General features: G+C 35.3%; 1 protein-coding gene across 4 annotated transcripts in view; it reads right to left on the bottom strand.

Annotated features, from left to right (window-relative positions):
* Window positions 1-7,103: 7,103 nt before the first annotated feature.
* Window positions 7,104-17,516, bottom strand: part of LOC138701737 (globin D, coelomic-like) — a 46,472-nt gene continuing 36,059 nt past the window's right edge. For all 4 annotated transcript variants that reach the window (XM_069828960.1, XM_069828958.1, XM_069828961.1 and 1 more), the window contains exons 3-4: window positions 13,958-14,183; window positions 7,104-8,165 (exon numbers count right to left, since the gene is read on the bottom strand). In XM_069828960.1, coding sequence (XP_069685061.1) covers window positions 8,007-8,165; window positions 13,958-14,183 — 385 coding nt within the window. In that variant the 3' untranslated portion in view covers window positions 7,104-8,006. The remainder of the gene's footprint in view (window positions 8,166-13,957; window positions 14,184-17,516) is intronic.

The following is a 17,516-nucleotide window of genomic DNA, read 5'->3' as shown; positions in this document are numbered from 1 at the left end:
TTATGTGCTACCTAGGTATAGCAGTCGCGTTACTTGTGAGTCTGTATTATTTTGTAAATATTTTATTGTATTTGATTATTTCCTTGTATATACAAACATTAAATGTACTTTCTTTAAAAAAAAAAGTGTTAGCAACTATCTATGGATGCATAATATTTCCTACTTATTGAGCTTCGTTAAAAAAAAAAGTTGAAGTGATTATTATAGGAATGATGTCATGGATTCCAAATGTTTTGAAAGTTTTTACAGTTAATTGTAGGATGGTGCCCCTCACTCCGATCATTAAATCATTTACTTCTCAGGTGCCTTAACATTTTTTTCTTGTAATTCGATAGTTTTTCATCTTAAATATGAAAATTTACACAGTAATTGATTGTACTGTCGAATGTGTTCTATGAAATAGAAAAAATGTTAATTATTCTATTTCCATCTTAAAATATAGGCAACTAAGGATTTCTTTTCAGGTTTGTTAGTCTGGTAGAGTTGAATTTTATTTGTGAGGCATAGTTACCTGTTAAGGCTGAATTAAATTTTTAGTTGGTTATTTAACGGCGCTGTATCAACTACTGGGTCATTTAGCATCGATGAGATTGGTGATAGCAACATGGTAGACTATTTGGTGACTTGAGGCCGATGAGTTGCCGTGATTACCTGACATGCTACTTACGGATGGGGAAAACTCGGTAAAAACCTAACCAGGTAATCACCCAAGCGGGAATCGAACCTATTCCCAGCGCAACTCCGGATCGGCAGGCCGGCGCCTCTGTCGACTGAGCTACGTCGGTGGCCAGCCAGATTTAGGATAAGAGATGAGAATGTGACCAACAGGCAATAATCGAACCAAGCGCGGAAATAAATATTATTAAAACGTTTATTTCAATTTTTATAACTTTGGAATATTCTTCATTGGTAGAATACAAAAACTTACAGAATTGTGAAAGTTTATATGAAGTTTATATCACCACTTCTGGCTAGCCTTCTGAAACAGCGCTATTTCTTATACAGGGTGTAACTAAAATGTATGTCAAAACTTTAGGGGCATAATCCTATCATATAGAGGATGAAAAAAATATTCTGTGAACATTCGTTCGGAAACGCTTCATTTCCTTGTTACAACTCTTTCTTCTACAACTCTGCTTGCATTGTATGATGCGGTACATTATGAAATAAAAATAGCGTGATTTAAATTGGATTATGTTAGTTGTGTTACAATTTAATACTAATTTATTGACTGAGAACCAATCACATAATTTGAGGAGAATTGCCTCTGTTGAAGATTGTAATACATTGGAGTTATTGGCTGTAATTATTATATTTGTGTCATCTGCAAATATTATAGGATGACTTACATCTTTTATTAGGGGGGCAAGATCGTTTACAAACACTAGAAAAAGTGAGGAATCTAAAATCGACCCTTGTGGAATTCCATTATTAATAGTTTCCCATGTCGAGGCAGATTTCATAGTGATATTGATTTCGACTTTCTTTTTCCTGTCTATGAGATACGAGTGAAACCATTGGTGTGCACTGTCTTTAATTCCATAATTAATAAATGAAAAATAAATAAGTAAGTCTTAAAGTGAAAGAATGGAAAACAATATAACTAAAATAGTACTGTACTTTCATACATGCCATTACAGTACTTAATCTCTAAAAAAAAAGGAGTAAATTTTACAGTATAAAATACACAATAGAAAAAGAGAATCGTCCAAGATAGAACAATAAGGGTTGTCCAGTTTTCAGGATTGAGGAATGTCCAACATAGAGGATATATTAGACATGTAAAGGCATAGAAATTTGTCCGGTTTCAGGAAAATATGGCCAATATAATGAGGTGTCTAACATACAGATGTGTCCAAATACTGAGGTTTCACTGTACTTTTTAATGTATGCAGATCGGGACCAACGATTTACGTTCACTGTAGCTGAATGTTCACTATATCCAGAGTTGACTGTATAATGAAATAACCTAGATAAAGAAGGTATTGCTAAAATTGTTAGAATATCTATACTCAACGCCTGAAATAATAAAATTGTGCAACATTTGCGTTGTAGAATTTGGTACGAATTTACGACATTGAATATTATGCTGGGATCTGGAATTTATCTCAGGATTTGGTATGATGCTTTAAATGGACGTATCCCAGTTCTATTTATGCTTCTTCTCGCGAACGAAACAAACAGTAAAATGTCAGTCAACACAACATTCGCTCATTTGGACGCAAAACAACTCTGAAGACATTGACGAGTTGGCTTAGAGCCAAAGTGGCATCTGGTGTCACAAAATGTAGTACCCGGAAATGCGTGTTGTTATCTAGTAATGTAATTGACGTAGTAGTTCAGAAATAAATTATGGAAGGCGATAAAACAAGCCGCTCAAAATATTATACACACTTTTCTCATTGTAATTTACGTATTGTAAATTTCAGTCGTTTTTTAATTCTTACGTGAATTTCTATTAACATAATTGTAGCTTACGTAATGACTAGCAGATACTTCACAGTTCATTACAAAATGTTATTGTTAAAGCAACAATAACTACAAAGTTACAATTGGTCATGGGACGGAGGTGAGTTTCATTAGCGAAACTTCGTTTTCCTGTATTGGCATCACTGACCAGCCCAACTAAAGCATGAAGCATATGAAGTTATGCATTCAGGTTATATGGCAAAGATCACAGATTGTTTTCAATGACTATTACACTTTTACTACGTCATACTATTTTTGACCAATAAAACGGTACGAAAGGTCGTCTTTCAACCAATCATGGCTGCTTATCGCAAAATTTTATCGCTTCCCTAGCATTTGTTTAATTTTATCTTTTCCTTAGCATTTGTTTAATTTTATCGCTTCCCTAGCATTTGTTTGTTTTTATCACTATCCTAGCATTTGTTTCTTTGTTTGCCAACATTTGAAACTGCAAGTTATTTATACTGTAGTACTATAAAACATGCTTTGCGATCGTAATTTGCTTCTCGCATAGATAGTCGACTGAAAATGGCGGCTCCGTTCAAACATTTTGATGAAGGTAATATTAGTGAAATAGAATTTTAGTAAGTCAATTAATATCTATTTTATTGCATTAGAGTACTTTATTTCTTCTAATCTTTAAGCTTATATACTTTCTTCTGTTTTTATCACCTTCCTACCATTTGTTTCTTTGTTTGCCAACATTTCAAACTGTAAATTCTTTATGGTAGGCCTACTATAAAACATGCTTTGCGATCGTCATTTGGGAAGCTAACATTAGTGAAATAGAATGTCAGTAAATTAATTAATATTTTATTGTATTAGAGTACTTTATTTCTTCTAATCTTTATATACTTTCTTTTAATCGTGTAATAGTCAATTAAATCCTACTTGAGTTTTGATTTTCTCTAGATAAATCAAAACCTTAGTGAGATTACGTTGACAATTAACTTATCAATTAGATGGAGTTGCGAACAGTAATTGTACGTATTCAAAATTAAATATTTAAAATTTGGGTATAAAATATAATTTACAAAACAATATGTGAAACATTAGTACTCACCTGGACATATCAAACAGCAGCATGCCGACTGACAGTGCTTCAGTCTCTGGCGGAGACACACAGACAAAAATAGTGAGACGGAGTTGAGAATTAAAACTCAAGACAGACTTTGACTGCAGTATTCCGCTGTACAAATCATGTTAAAAATTGTACTAACGTACTCCTTACTTCTCTAAATTGTTGGTAATAAAGTAAATAAAACAGTGCATTTAATACATCGTTATATGCTCATTTCTCCAATTTATATATTGGTATAGGGGAAGAGAAGGCCTGATGGCCTTACATCTACTAGATAAAATAAATATATACTATACTAAAAAAATGTGTTTTGGACACGGGAAGGATCATGAAAATCAACATATTTGCTAACATTCATAATAAAGAGACGAACATTATTTCGAATAATTCTGCATGGGATAACAAGTGTAGTAAATGTAGACTGTAATGACTTTCACAGAATGACGTTACCCCAGAACTCGGAGAAATAAATCGCTAGGAATGAAGAGGTCGATCTATTTGACAACTGATCATTATATGCTATAATAATGTAATATTAGAATCTTTCATTGGAACTAAATTTTATCTCAGTTCCAAAATTGTTCGTATAAAATAGTAAAATTAACGCTCAGTTTCGGACAGGTATACATCTCAGGGAGAGGTAAGACTGTACATAACATTCATTCATTGTTCTGCCCAAGGGCAGGTCTTTCACTACAAACCCAGCTTTCTCCAGTCTTTCCTATTTTCTGCCTTCCTCTTCGTCTCCTCATATGATCCATGTATCTTGATTTCTTCTTTCACCTGATATCTTCTTCTGCCCCAAACTCATCTCCCGTTCACCATTCCTTCCAGTGCATCCTTCAGTAGGCAGTTTCTTCTCAACCAGTGACCCAGACAATTCCTTTTTCTCTTTCTGATCAGTTTGACCATCATTCTTTCTTCATCTACTCTTTCCAACACAGCTTCATTTCTTATTCTGTCTGTCCACTTCACACGTTCCATTCTTCTCCATATTCACATTTCAAATGCTTCTAGTCGCTTCTTTTCACTTCGTCGTAATGTCCATGTTTCTGCTCCATACATTGCCACACTCCACACAAATCACTTCACTAGTCTCTCCTTAGTTCTTTTTGCAGAGGTTCGCAGCTTCATTGGTCATTGCTATCCTCCTTTCGACTTCCTAGCAACAGCTCATGTTACTGCTTATAGTACACCCAAGTATTTGAAGCTGTCCACTTGCTCTAGTGCCTCATTTAGGATTCGCAAGTTTACCTTCTTTATTTTTCCTCTTATGATCATGGTCTTCGTCTTGGCATTTATCTTCATCCCATACTGCTCACAGCTGTCATTTAGCTCCAGTAGCATATCCTTTAGCATCATCTCCTCTTCTGCTAACGCCCCCATAAAATCAGCAAATTTTCTTTATTCTTCTTCCTCCTATTATCACTCCTCCCATGTTCTGCAAGCAGTTCTTCACTAAATCCACCAAGTAGATATTGAACAGGGTAGGTGATAAAGAGCATCCATGACGTACTCTTCTTCCAATTTCACTTCCTTCTGACATTTCTTCAATCCTGACTTTGACTCGTTGTTTCATATAAAGATTACTGAACAGTCTTCTCTCTCCAATCCACACCCATTTGCTTTAGGCTCTCCATCAGTTTGTTCCAATCCACTGTGCCAAATGCCTTTTCTAGGTCCAAAAATACTACATAATTCTTCTCTAAGTATTCACCGCAAGGATTAAATAAACTGTGGCCGGGAGGAAAAAGGTCATAAGTAAACATTTTATACTTTTCAGGAAAGCAGTAGAAAGATTGAAATTGGTGTCAATTATAGAGTTTTTTTAATTAAGAGGTTTTTCCTGGATATTACAGTATTTGTTTATATTTCTTCTAAAATAAGGTAATGTTGCTCATTTAACAATTTTCTGGATTATTTACAAAAATAGCCGCACTTCAGCCCTTTTAAGACTAGAAGCCAAACTGAGTAGAAGGGACTATTTAAACATAAGACCTTTTTCATGTCAAAATAAATGAGAAATGTAAATTATTAGGAATGCAAAACGGGTCTTAAACAAATATAGGACTGTTTACCCTGGTGCTTAAAGTTTTAAAAGGAAAGGGCATCAGTATGTGATAAAATGTCTAAAATACAAGTTAGACCTTTTTGATAGGGAAGCATGGAAAGTAAACATGTGATGGTTTGTAAGGAATAAAGTATTAAATATTCTTAAGTCCTTTATTCTGTGTGTGCTCGATTCAAAAAGTACTTAGGACATTTGGTAACGCTCTATAAATCCAGTCAGGAGTCTTATTTGACTTTAACCGTTTTACTAGATTGTAGGCTTTCAGAATATATAAAAATCTCATTTTCACAAAAATTGACTTAAGACCTTTTTCCTCCCGGCCACAGGTTCTATCGGGATTTTTGACCCGATCAAAGATCCTGAAATCCAAATTAGGCTTTACCCCCTCCTACATAACATTGTTCTTTCTTATTTTCATAAAGTATTTTATTCAGTTTTGTTTGATAATCCAATGTAATAAAGATTTACGAAGCAAACCATTTAGTTTCCAGAACAGTCGTAATATAAGTGTAAGTATTGGATGAGAATAATGTAACTATTTCAATATGTTTAAGTGAGCGTTACAATATCCTTCATACTATTCATTTATTTACTTAACCTGAAGATGGAGCCAGTCCGAAAAGTTGAAGACCTTTTCTTTCACAACAAAAAAGAGAAAGATACAGCATGAACCAACTACCGTGAAAATCTGAGATATTAAATAAGTGAATAACATTTCTTGCTCCTGTTTACCAGTGGCGTAGCGTCAATGTAAGCTAAAAAGCTCAATTTCCCCAGTTAATAATAATTTCATAAAAAACCTGCAGTTTATGAACAAAATTATTTATTAATTTTAATAGAGTTTATATTTATGCGTTAAATATTGTGATGCGGCAGCTCAAGATGATTCGTGATGCAGCAGTAAACAAGAAGCCTGCACACACCAGCTTCCAAGCAGACTGGTTTCTTTTACTCATTCTTCTGTGTAACCCACCCCGCAGATTTTCCATCCCTTTCTAACTAAACTACCCTAGTCACAAGGCTCGCAAGAAGCTAGCTTTTACATTGAAAATAATTTAGTTTCCGAGTTACCCCTTTCGTGAGTTGTGTTCAATTGAAGTGTTAGTGTGCATTGATTGAAATAACAGTTCCTGACACCAATTTACTTGCATTTTTAGGACAATTCTATTATCAAGACCGACTTACGAACAAAAGTGTGATTTAGAAAACAAATGACCGACTCCCTTGCTGTCAATGAAGGACACAACCAAAAGACAGATGCATACTTACGTAATGATACTAATGCTGTATCTATTGACCGTTAATATTGTGATTTCTCTAAGTATGACAGGGAGTGGGCTAATGTTATACGTATACGTGTCTGTTTGTTAGAGATACTGTATGTGTAAACAGTGAAATCATATTTTACTACCTACGTACCATTTGAGGTCATGTCTTATTGGTGTTACTTACGATGTTCCAACCAATCTTCAGACTGCTGACTTGACATTGACTGCTATTTATTTTACGACTATATTTTTGTAATACGTTTTCTCATATGTACATGAAAGACAACTTGAGTTAGCTTCCCCTGTTCAAAATTTCATGCTACGCCACTGCTGTTTATACACTTACAAAAATGTATTACATATAGGCCTAATCAGTTTTCTGTTGTATTAGTTTCTAATATTGTCCACACGCAGTTAATGACATAAAATGTAACAAGTTACACAGAATACTGAACTATAATAATATTTAACACAGCACAGCACAGCACAGCACTTTTGTTTCTTGCATCTTAACCCTCCGTCTGGCGCGGCGGCGAACCATGCCGTGAATTTCCGGTTGTATGTGGAGGGGATAAGTTCCTGTTTCTTCTGCGCGCGTCTATTTCTCCATTCGAGTGTTCGCTTTTCATTTAAATATAGTACTAATAAAGTGTCTAAGAACGCTCTTAAAATATTCAGTTAACATTATAGAAAAGGCCGTTTTTTAATGAAAAATTTTGTGGCGCACAATGTGCTCCGCGCGCCTGGTCATGTTACCAGAAAAGACGCGCCCGCCGAAGGGTTAACTGCGTAACGAAAGAGGTAATGCTCGTCAGTTTCATTTAATATATAAACTTATTTTCTTATAGGCCTACACCATGATAAGTGCTTTCAATTTTAACTCTTAAAAAACATGACACAATAGTTAATGATCTGGTAAATAAAACTAAAATGAATACCATCTGATGCAGGCAACACTGCGCTGGATTTTCACATCGAGTTTATGACTATTAAAATTGAACATCTCTCGTTCACTTTAGTAATTATTTGTTCACCTTGAATGAGGAATTGGCATGACTTGTCTGTTTCCAAGGTTTCAAAACACACTCAACTTGCAGTGTCATATAGCATCTTTACATTACTTCTGCTGTCCCTTAGACGCTTGATATTTTGTTATTCCTTCAAAAATAAACTTGTAAGCAACGTCTACTGTCTTACTCCAGGCTTCCTCTCCTTGAGACGTCAGTTTGGATCCAAGCTTTTGTTTGAGCAGTTGCATCAGTACCGTTTTTAGGTCCTGAAAAAATAGAAGTACAAATAAAAAAATTGACAGCAAAGGTCGATCTATTTATCTGGAAGCATCTATGTTGCTATAGTGACAAGAGAGTATTTGGTTTCATTGTTCGTGGAGAGCACTTTGTGGTGATGTAATCATTGTGGTTGTGGACAGAATTAAATCCAACCCAGACCCACGTGCGACCTCCTGAATTTTGCATTGTCATGCCCCGAGCTGTAAGAAGTGTTTGGATTGAGACCACTCTCAGCAACGAACATCGAATACCATAGATAAGTTAAGTACGATAAGGTCCAACCGTAATATTTACACCAGTGTTTCACAAATTGTTATGTTAGACGAGCAGGAAATAGTTCATAAGACCAGATGTTGTTTTTATTCGTGGTTACCATGCATGAGCTGCCACTATACCGTGTGGAAATGAAATAATCCTGCAGAATGAAAGGGACGATAGTGTACACTTAAATGAATAGAAAACCTATATTACGTTTTGTGATTAAATGCACGGTTAATTAGAAAATTAAGTTGGAAGTTTCATCAGTCTGGCAACATCGCCGCTAATACACCCCTCTTCATTCTTTTCGTTTCTCTTTATGTAATACAATGGAAGGAGTAACAAAATTCCACAGCAGAAGCTATCACGATTTTCTAAATAATATAAATCAAGACGATTCGAAACCAAAGATTACTAAAATGTTACTTCGGTCCACCTGGTCGTGCCTCTAGAACTCTACTTGACTGCAGGCGCGAATAAGGAAGTCTAGGAAAAGTCTTCACTATCAATATTAATACAAATTAAAACACAAAATGCACATCTTGTCCCAATGTATTGACAATATTGTATGCATAATAATAACTAGCAAGTTAAATTAAGACTTTACATTGCCACTTCGCTTAACTGTGATTCTGGCAGATAAACAGACGATTTCTGAAGAGTTGACAGCTCTAAAAACAGGAATGATGTTACAGACGTCTTTAGTAGAGATTTATCAGTTCGTGCCAGTTGCTGTGTGTCGGAGATAAGCTGTTACCTTCAACGAAATGTATGTCACCTGCTGCCCAAACCTCGATAACAAATTGACGCAAAAGAAACTATAATTTTATTTATTCTTTGTTTAGTTACTTGTTTACTTATTTATCTGATTGAGGTTCTGGCTGATATGTACCGGTACATAAATAATATCACGCAGTACATTTCACTTGACGATGTGTGTCAGAGGAAGAACAATTTTTGTTTGCATGCATCTGAAGTCTGACTACTGTAAGTTACTCCAACCACGAGAAAGTCTCAGGGAAATGAGACGCAGCGGTGTAATGCTGTGAATGAATGTTGATGTCATAAGATGTCATAAGGTCACACACGTGGGTACACGTATCTCTATTGGCTAACTCTCACAGCACAAACGGTAACACTGATACACACATACTTATACTAGCCTAATTACAAAATTAGATCACTGTTAATCTCCTGGTCTTTCAATCCCTCCATACAGGAAATAACATATGCAGGAGAGCGCAGGTTTTTTAAACTGACGTTATAACGGCAATATTATCTATCTACTTCGCGCCAATAGATGACGCAATAGTAAGCACATTCCTTTCACGGTTAATCTCCTGGTTGGAGAACAGTAGTGTAATATGTAGCTAGTCAGCGATGTGCGATGTATGCAATGGAGGGGGAAAGGATCTGACCACTCTACTCCATTAAATTCTGGCTTAGTTGCCTCATGAGTGGTGCCTTATTGATGTCTCTTATGAGGTTCAAACTTGTCTTCGGACAATTTACTAAAAAAATATACGTTTATGTACTGTATATAGGCCTATTTATCTATATTCATTTATTTAGTCACTCATTCATTTATATATTACAGATACACTTCTTTTCCTCGTGCAAGTCCGTACTATACTAATTATTATAAAAACATTAGCATTGTAATGGAACCAATAAAGACATTGTAGTTCATTTTATTGTGAGTGGAAGAGTGAAAAGAGAATACTGCATTGTGTTTGGATAGCAGTGAGTGGAAAAACTGTGATCGCCCATGGAGTGCAGGTGCGTGACCAATGTTTCTCAACACAGCTATAGTTTACGTCAGCATGCATGAAGTTCTCCTCCTTCTCCCTCCTGCTGAGAAACTGACTCATTCGGCATCACCCCTACTCAAATGTTCGCGCGTAACACCGGCCAAGCTATATGACCACAACAGTACATTGTGGTACCTCAACGGTATGAGGACACAAACTAAACACCCAAAACGTGCTCTTAAGCAGTAGATAGAATCCCATGTCCTCAGTATAATTCGAACGCAAGTATTGGCTTATGGAAAGCGTAATATTTAATCTGAAATTCTGTCCCTAGGAATTTCTTGGAGGTGGAATGGATTTGATAGTTTTTTTTTTTTTTTTTTTCACGATCGATTCTTCTCAAGGTGATACTAGGATGGGCGATAGTCGATAGTTTTTTGTAGGTTATTTTACGACGCTTCATCAACATCTTAGGTTATTTAGCGTCTGAATGAGATGAATGTGATAATGCCGGTGAAATGAGCCAGGGATCCAGCACCGATAGTTACCCAGCATTAGCTCATATTGGGTCGAGGGAAAACCCTGGAAAAAACCTCAACCAGGTAACTTGTCCCAACCGGGAATCGAACCCGGGCCATCTGGTTTCGCGGCCAGACGCGCTAACCGTTACTCCACAGGTGTGGACTTAGTCGATAGTACTACCGATAGTCAAATTGTTTCCAATATTATCGATAGTTCTGGTGACTATGGATAGTATCGAAAAATAGGAAGATCATTCAAAATATTATAAGGGTTTCAAACTGGAGTTACGCAACACGATCCCTTTTCAGCGATTCAATCAGACATTACGTATCTCTTGTAACGATTCATTCACGGTTTGTCAGAACTCATCCCAGTCTATGATTCCAAGTATTCTTTTGAATGGTAAACTAATGACACACGATTCTTTACTTTGCCATCATGAGTAGAATAAAAGCCTAGATCATATATGTAACAGATAGGTCGGCCTTATAGGCTTTGACGTTAACAACTTTTGTCAGATAAGAAACGTACAAAATATATATCACAGTTGTATGAACACTATTAAAATAAAGTAATTATTAAAATTAATAAAATTCAGACATGCTTCGGAGACTGCCTCTCCATCCTCAGTAACTTTACCACGACGGCTGGTTCAGGTGATCGACCGCGTTGTAGCGTGGCTTAAAGGAGAGGCAGTCTCCAAAACATGTCTGAATTTTATTAATTTTAATAATTATTTATTTTAATAGCGTTCATACAACTGTGATATATATTTTGTACGTTTCTTATCTAACCCATGAACACTGTTTAATTGACCCATATGTTTGATTTAAACTTTTGTCAGGTTTACTACGCTGCCATCTAGTTGTTACATAAGGAATCACGTGATAATTCCCATTTGAATCGCATTCATATACCCTTCCTCGTTGCTCATATTCAAGATCTACAGACTACACACTAGAATAAGCTACTTCATCATGCCAACCCTTTACTAAGAGACATAACATAAATTTAAACACATACTTCCGTCTTTGACGGTCTTATTAATCAATTTTCTTTAACGTAACCTATTTAAATTTCAATTTGTAAAATCATATTTTTGTAAAAAGCAAGGGTCCAAGAGATCTGGTACTTTTAATAAAAACATCTAAAAAAAATGAATTGCATTAGCGACTGTACTAGATGAAATTATTGCGGATCATCAGTGCGGTTTTAGGCGTAATAGATCGACTATTGATCAGATTTTTTGTATTCGACAGATAATGGAGAAAAAATGGGAGTATAAGGGTACAGTACATCAGCTATTCATAGATTTCAAAAAGGCATTTGACTCGGTTAAGAGGGAAGTATTATATGATATTCTTATTGAATTTGGTATTCCCAAGAAACTAGTTCGATTAATTAAAATGTGTCTCAGTGAAACATACAGCAGAGTCCGTATAGGTCAGTTTCTGATGCTTTTCCAATTCACTGCGGGCTAAAGCAGGGAGATGCACTATCACCTTTACTTTTTAACTTCGCTTTAGAATATGCTATTAGGAAAGTTGAAGATAACAGGCAGGGTTTGGAATTGAACGGGTTACATCAGCTTCTTGTCTATGCGGATGACGTGAATATGTTAGGAGAAAATCCACAAACGATTAGGGAAAACATGGGAATTTTACTGGAAGCAAGTAAAGCGATCGGTTTGGAAGTAAATCCCGAAAAGACAAAGTATATGATTATGTCTCGTGACCAGAATATTGTACGAAATGGAAATATAAAAATTGGAGATTTATCCTTCGAGGGGGTGGAAAAATTCAAATATCTTGGAGCAACAGTAACAAATATAAATGACACTCGGGAGGAAATTAAACGCAGAATAAATATGGGAAATGCGTGTTATTATTCGGTTGAGAAGCTTTTATCATCTAGTCTGCTGTCAAAAAATCTGAAAGTTAGAATTTATAAAACAGTTATATTACCGGTTGTTCTGTATGGTTGTGAAACTTGGACTCTCACTCTGAGAGAGGAACATAGGTTAAGGGTGTTTGAGAATAAGGTGCTTAGGAAAATATTTGGGGCTAAACGGGATGAAGTTACAGGAGAATGGAGAAAGTTACACAACGCAGAACTGCACGCATTGTATTCTTCACCTGACATAATTAGGAACATAAAATCCAGACGTTTGAGATGGGCAGGGCATGTAGCACGTATGGGCGAATCCAGAAATGCATATAGAGTGTTAGTTGGGAGACCGGAGGGAAAAAGACCTTTGGGGAGGCCGAGACGTAGATGGGAGGATAATACTACAATGGATTTGAGGGAGGTGGGATATGATGATAGAGACTGGATTAATCTTGCACGGGATAGGGACCGATGGCGGGCTTATGTGAGGGCGGCAATGAACCTTCGGGTTCCTTAAGAGCCATTTGTAAGTAAGTAGTATTAGCGACTGTACTGCCATCTCGTGTTCGTTTACGGTGGACGGGTGGCGATCCTGGCGGTTGTTCTCTTCAAAGTGCTGCCGATTTTAACATAGCGATGAGTTATCTGTTACAGTATATGGTCTAGGATAAAAGCGTTCTACACATCTCGCATAGATGGCACTGTAGACATAGTTTTCTACAAAATTATTCTCAATTATAATTTATGAATTCCACCTTACTATCAAGTACAGTTTTTATATTAAATTCCTATTTAACTACTACGCAAGTGTAAGGCACGCACTCATTTTTCATACACCATTCACCCACAACTAAGTGATTTCTATAGAAACTATCTATATTCACTGGGATCTTCAGTTCCCTCGGAAAGACTGTTATCCAAAACTGAAAACTTAATCAATGAAAGGCGAAAAGGTGTGCATCCCAACAAAGTGGAAATTCTGATTTTAATGAAAAACTTAGACTATCCTTGGAGCAATGGTCATGTGTTGAAGAAAAATTTATAATGATGGCTAATGTTGAGGCTTTAAGGACAGATTATAATATTGTGTTTTATTGGTATGTAATTCAGATTCAATTCAGTATAAATTATTAAATTAATATTTCAGTACGTGTTTAGACATAAATTCAGATACATATTCATTTTATAACAAATTAACAAAAAAAATTGTAATTACTATCAATAGTATCGATAGTTTTGATTGTAATTATCGATAGGACTATCGACAGTAGGAACATCAGTCGATAGTACTATCGATATTATCGTAAGGACTATCGATCCATCTATAGTTGATACTTGACGAAGTAATGGTGCCAACTTACATGGAACTCTTTCTCCGTGACTTTCCTGCGTCCGTGGTTCTCCCCCAGCTTGATGAGCAACTCGGTCAGGCACTCCGGGTCCTCCAGATTGTCCACCACGCTGGTCAGTGAGTACATCACATTGGCTGCATGAGCCGTCAGCTTCTTGCTACCTCTGAGCTCTGGCAGCGGTATACCCACGAAGCTAGGAAATCGGTTTTGGTAATCCGGATGGGCTTCAAAAAACCTACGACAATAATAATAATAATAATAATAATAATAATAATAATAATTCCTGCGAATATATTGAATAAGCAGTTGCGGATGTAGCACGTATGGGTGAATCCAGAAATATTTATTTATTTATTTATTTATTTATTTATTTATTTATTTATTTATTTATTTATTTATTTATTTATTCTTTTACTTATTTACTTATTTATTTATTTATTTTGCTAATAATTGTAACATAAAATATAATATATATAAAGAAAAACTTTAGCTCGCACCTGAAAGAGTAGAACTCGTGCTCAGGGGCGGATTCCTGAATTAAAATTAATAAGTATACAATACAATTTGTCTTATGTCTACTATGCAATTAGAATATATAAATTTAAATTTACAATTTTTCAACTTTTATAAAATCCATACATAACTTTTTAAATTTAATACTATAACCATTAGAATTGACAAGATTAGGATATTTAAATATAAATTTGTTATATATTCTTGGGCCTAAATTACTACTATGATTAAATACTGTAACAGTGATGCATTTTGGTTCAGACAATCTTAAAGAATTCGTACCTTTTGTTTCATAACTATGAGAATACAATTCAAAATTATTTAGATTTTTATGTATGAATTTTGTTAATACAATATAATAAATTTGTCTTACAGTATGTTAAGTACATTAAAGTCTAAAAACAATTTTTGAGATGGAAAAATCAATAGGTTTATGAAGACATAGCCTATTTTAATTATTTTCTTCTGTAATAAATAAAGTGGATTAAAATTGGATTTAAATGAGCTACCCCATCCTATAATTCCATTCATAATTACCGATTGAAATAAAGTTAAATATGTTGTGCGTAATACACTTATTGACAAGTAATTCCTCAATAAAACAAAATAATATACTATTTTATGTAATTTATTGCAAAGGTAATTAATGTGTTGGTTCCATTTTAAATGATTAACGAAAATTATGCCTAAATACTTAACTTCAGAGGACTCCTTAATATCGGACATTTAAACTGTAATAAGACAACAATCAGAATTATGTAATTTAATACTTAATATAGATGTAGGAGGCTTGTTACATTTTTCAGATAATGAGAATGGAATAATTATGTTTTTATTTTCGTTGATAGAAAGATAATAATTTATGTCAAACTATTTTTTTATTAATTTAGTTAGAGCGTTAGTTGGGAGGCCGGAGGGAAAAAGACTTTTGGGGAGGCCAAGACGTAGATGGAAAAATAATACTAAAAAGTTTGTAACGACTGTCAATAGTATCGATAGTTTTGATTATAACTATCGATAGGACTATCTGGGATTTTACATCTGTAGACACATTAGACCTTTCCCATTTAAAATCTTCTCTCAATTATGCTGAATCCGCTTATTATGCTAAACGACGTAATTATGAACATTTAACATCAAATTACATCTTCGTCGCTTTTGTAGTTGAGACCTTTGGTCCGGGGTGTAGAGACGCTGACTCAAATTTGGTACACGCATACTGTCCTTTACCGACGATCCTAGATGTAACAATTCCCTTCGCCAACGCCTTGCAATTGCGGTTAAGCAAGGGATTGCTACCTCCATCCTGGAATCATTTCCTGACTCCATTTCCATGGATGAGATCTTTCTCATTTAATTCCTTCCTCCTTATTTCATTCCATTTATTATATTTTAGAAATATATTAAAATGGGTTTGAGGGAGGTGGGATGTGATGATAGGGACTGGATTAATCTTGCTCAGGATAGGGACCGATGCGGACTTATGTGAGGGCGGCAATGAACCTCGGGGTTCTTTAACAGTCATTTGTAAGTAAATAATAATAATAATAATAATAATAATAATAACAATAATACTTACGGCTTTTAAGGGGAGGTTCATTGCCGCCCTCACATAAGTCCGCATCGGTCCCTATCCTGAGCAAGATTAATCCAGTCCCTATCATCACATCCCACCTCCTTCAAATCCATTTTAATATTATCCTCCCATCTACGTCTCGGCCTCCCCAAAGGTCTTATTACATCCGGCCTCCCAACTAACACTCTATATGAATTGCTGGATTCGCCCATACGTGCTACATGCCCTGCCCATCTCAAACGTCTGAATTTAATGCTCCTAATTGTGTCAGGTGAAGAATACAATGCGTGCAGTTCTGTGTTATGTAACTTTCTCCATTCTCCTGTAACTTCATCCCTCTTAGCCCCAAATACTTTCCTAAGAACCTTATTCTCAAACACCCTTAATCTCTGTTCCTCCCTCAAAGTGAGAGTCCAAGTTTCACATTCATACAGAACAACCGGTAATATAACTGTTTTATAAATTCTAACTTTCAGATTTTTTGACAGCAGACTGGATGACAAAAGCTTCTAAACCGAATAATAACAGGCATTTCTCATATTTATTCTGCGTTTAATTTCCTCCCGAGTGTCATTTATATTTGTTATTGTTGCTCCAAGATGTTTGAATTTTTCCACCTCTTCGAAGGATAAATCTCCAATTTTTATAGTTCCATTTCGTACAATATTCGGGTCACGAGACATAATCATATACTTTGTCTTTTCGGAATTTACTTCCAAACCTATCGCTTTACTTGCTTGAAGTAGAATTTCCGTGTTTTCCCTAATCGTTTGTGGATTTTCTCCTAACATATTTACGTCATCCGCATAGACAAGAAGCTGATGTAACCCGCTCAATTCCAAACCCTCTGTGTTATCCCAAACTTTCCTAATAGCATATTCTAGAGCAAAAAAAAAAAAAAGTAAAGGTGATAGTGCATCTCCTAAGTAAATAGTAATAATAATAATAATAATACTAATAATAATAATAATAATAATAATAACTTAATAATAATTGGATCATGCAGTAACATTTATAAACAGAAGTAAAATTATTGTGACACACTACAAAACGAAATGTAGGTTACATACCAAAAGCAACTTGTTTTGAAGTATAGGTCTACGTTTTCGAATAGAAGTAAACTCTCCTTTACATTGGGAAATTCATTTCAGTGAAAATACGATATACACACTACTGAAACGTGTGAAGTGTATTAATAATAATGATTCATTGTATACTATAAAAGAGCATGCTGCACTGTGGATTGACTAAAGTTCTGCCGCTGTTTAGGCAGGAATCACCTTATGTAATTTCGTAATATTGTGATGTTTTCCTCATCGTTTGCAGTGATAAAGCGCAGTAATTACATGAGTAAATCGTTGTTGGCGAGTGATTAAGTCAGAGAACAGATCGTGAACGTGTTATGGTTCTTGCGGCACAATATTTCCTCAGGAAGTGAGTGAATCATCCAAGTACTCTGCTAAATTGTACTTGACGTAA

Source organism: Periplaneta americana, chromosome 6 (assembly GCF_040183065.1).
Source record: "Periplaneta americana isolate PAMFEO1 chromosome 6, P.americana_PAMFEO1_priV1, whole genome shotgun sequence".
Classification (NCBI taxonomy): domain Eukaryota; kingdom Metazoa; phylum Arthropoda; class Insecta; order Blattodea; family Blattidae; genus Periplaneta; species Periplaneta americana.
This window is presented reverse-complemented; position numbering and strand designations above follow the sequence as displayed.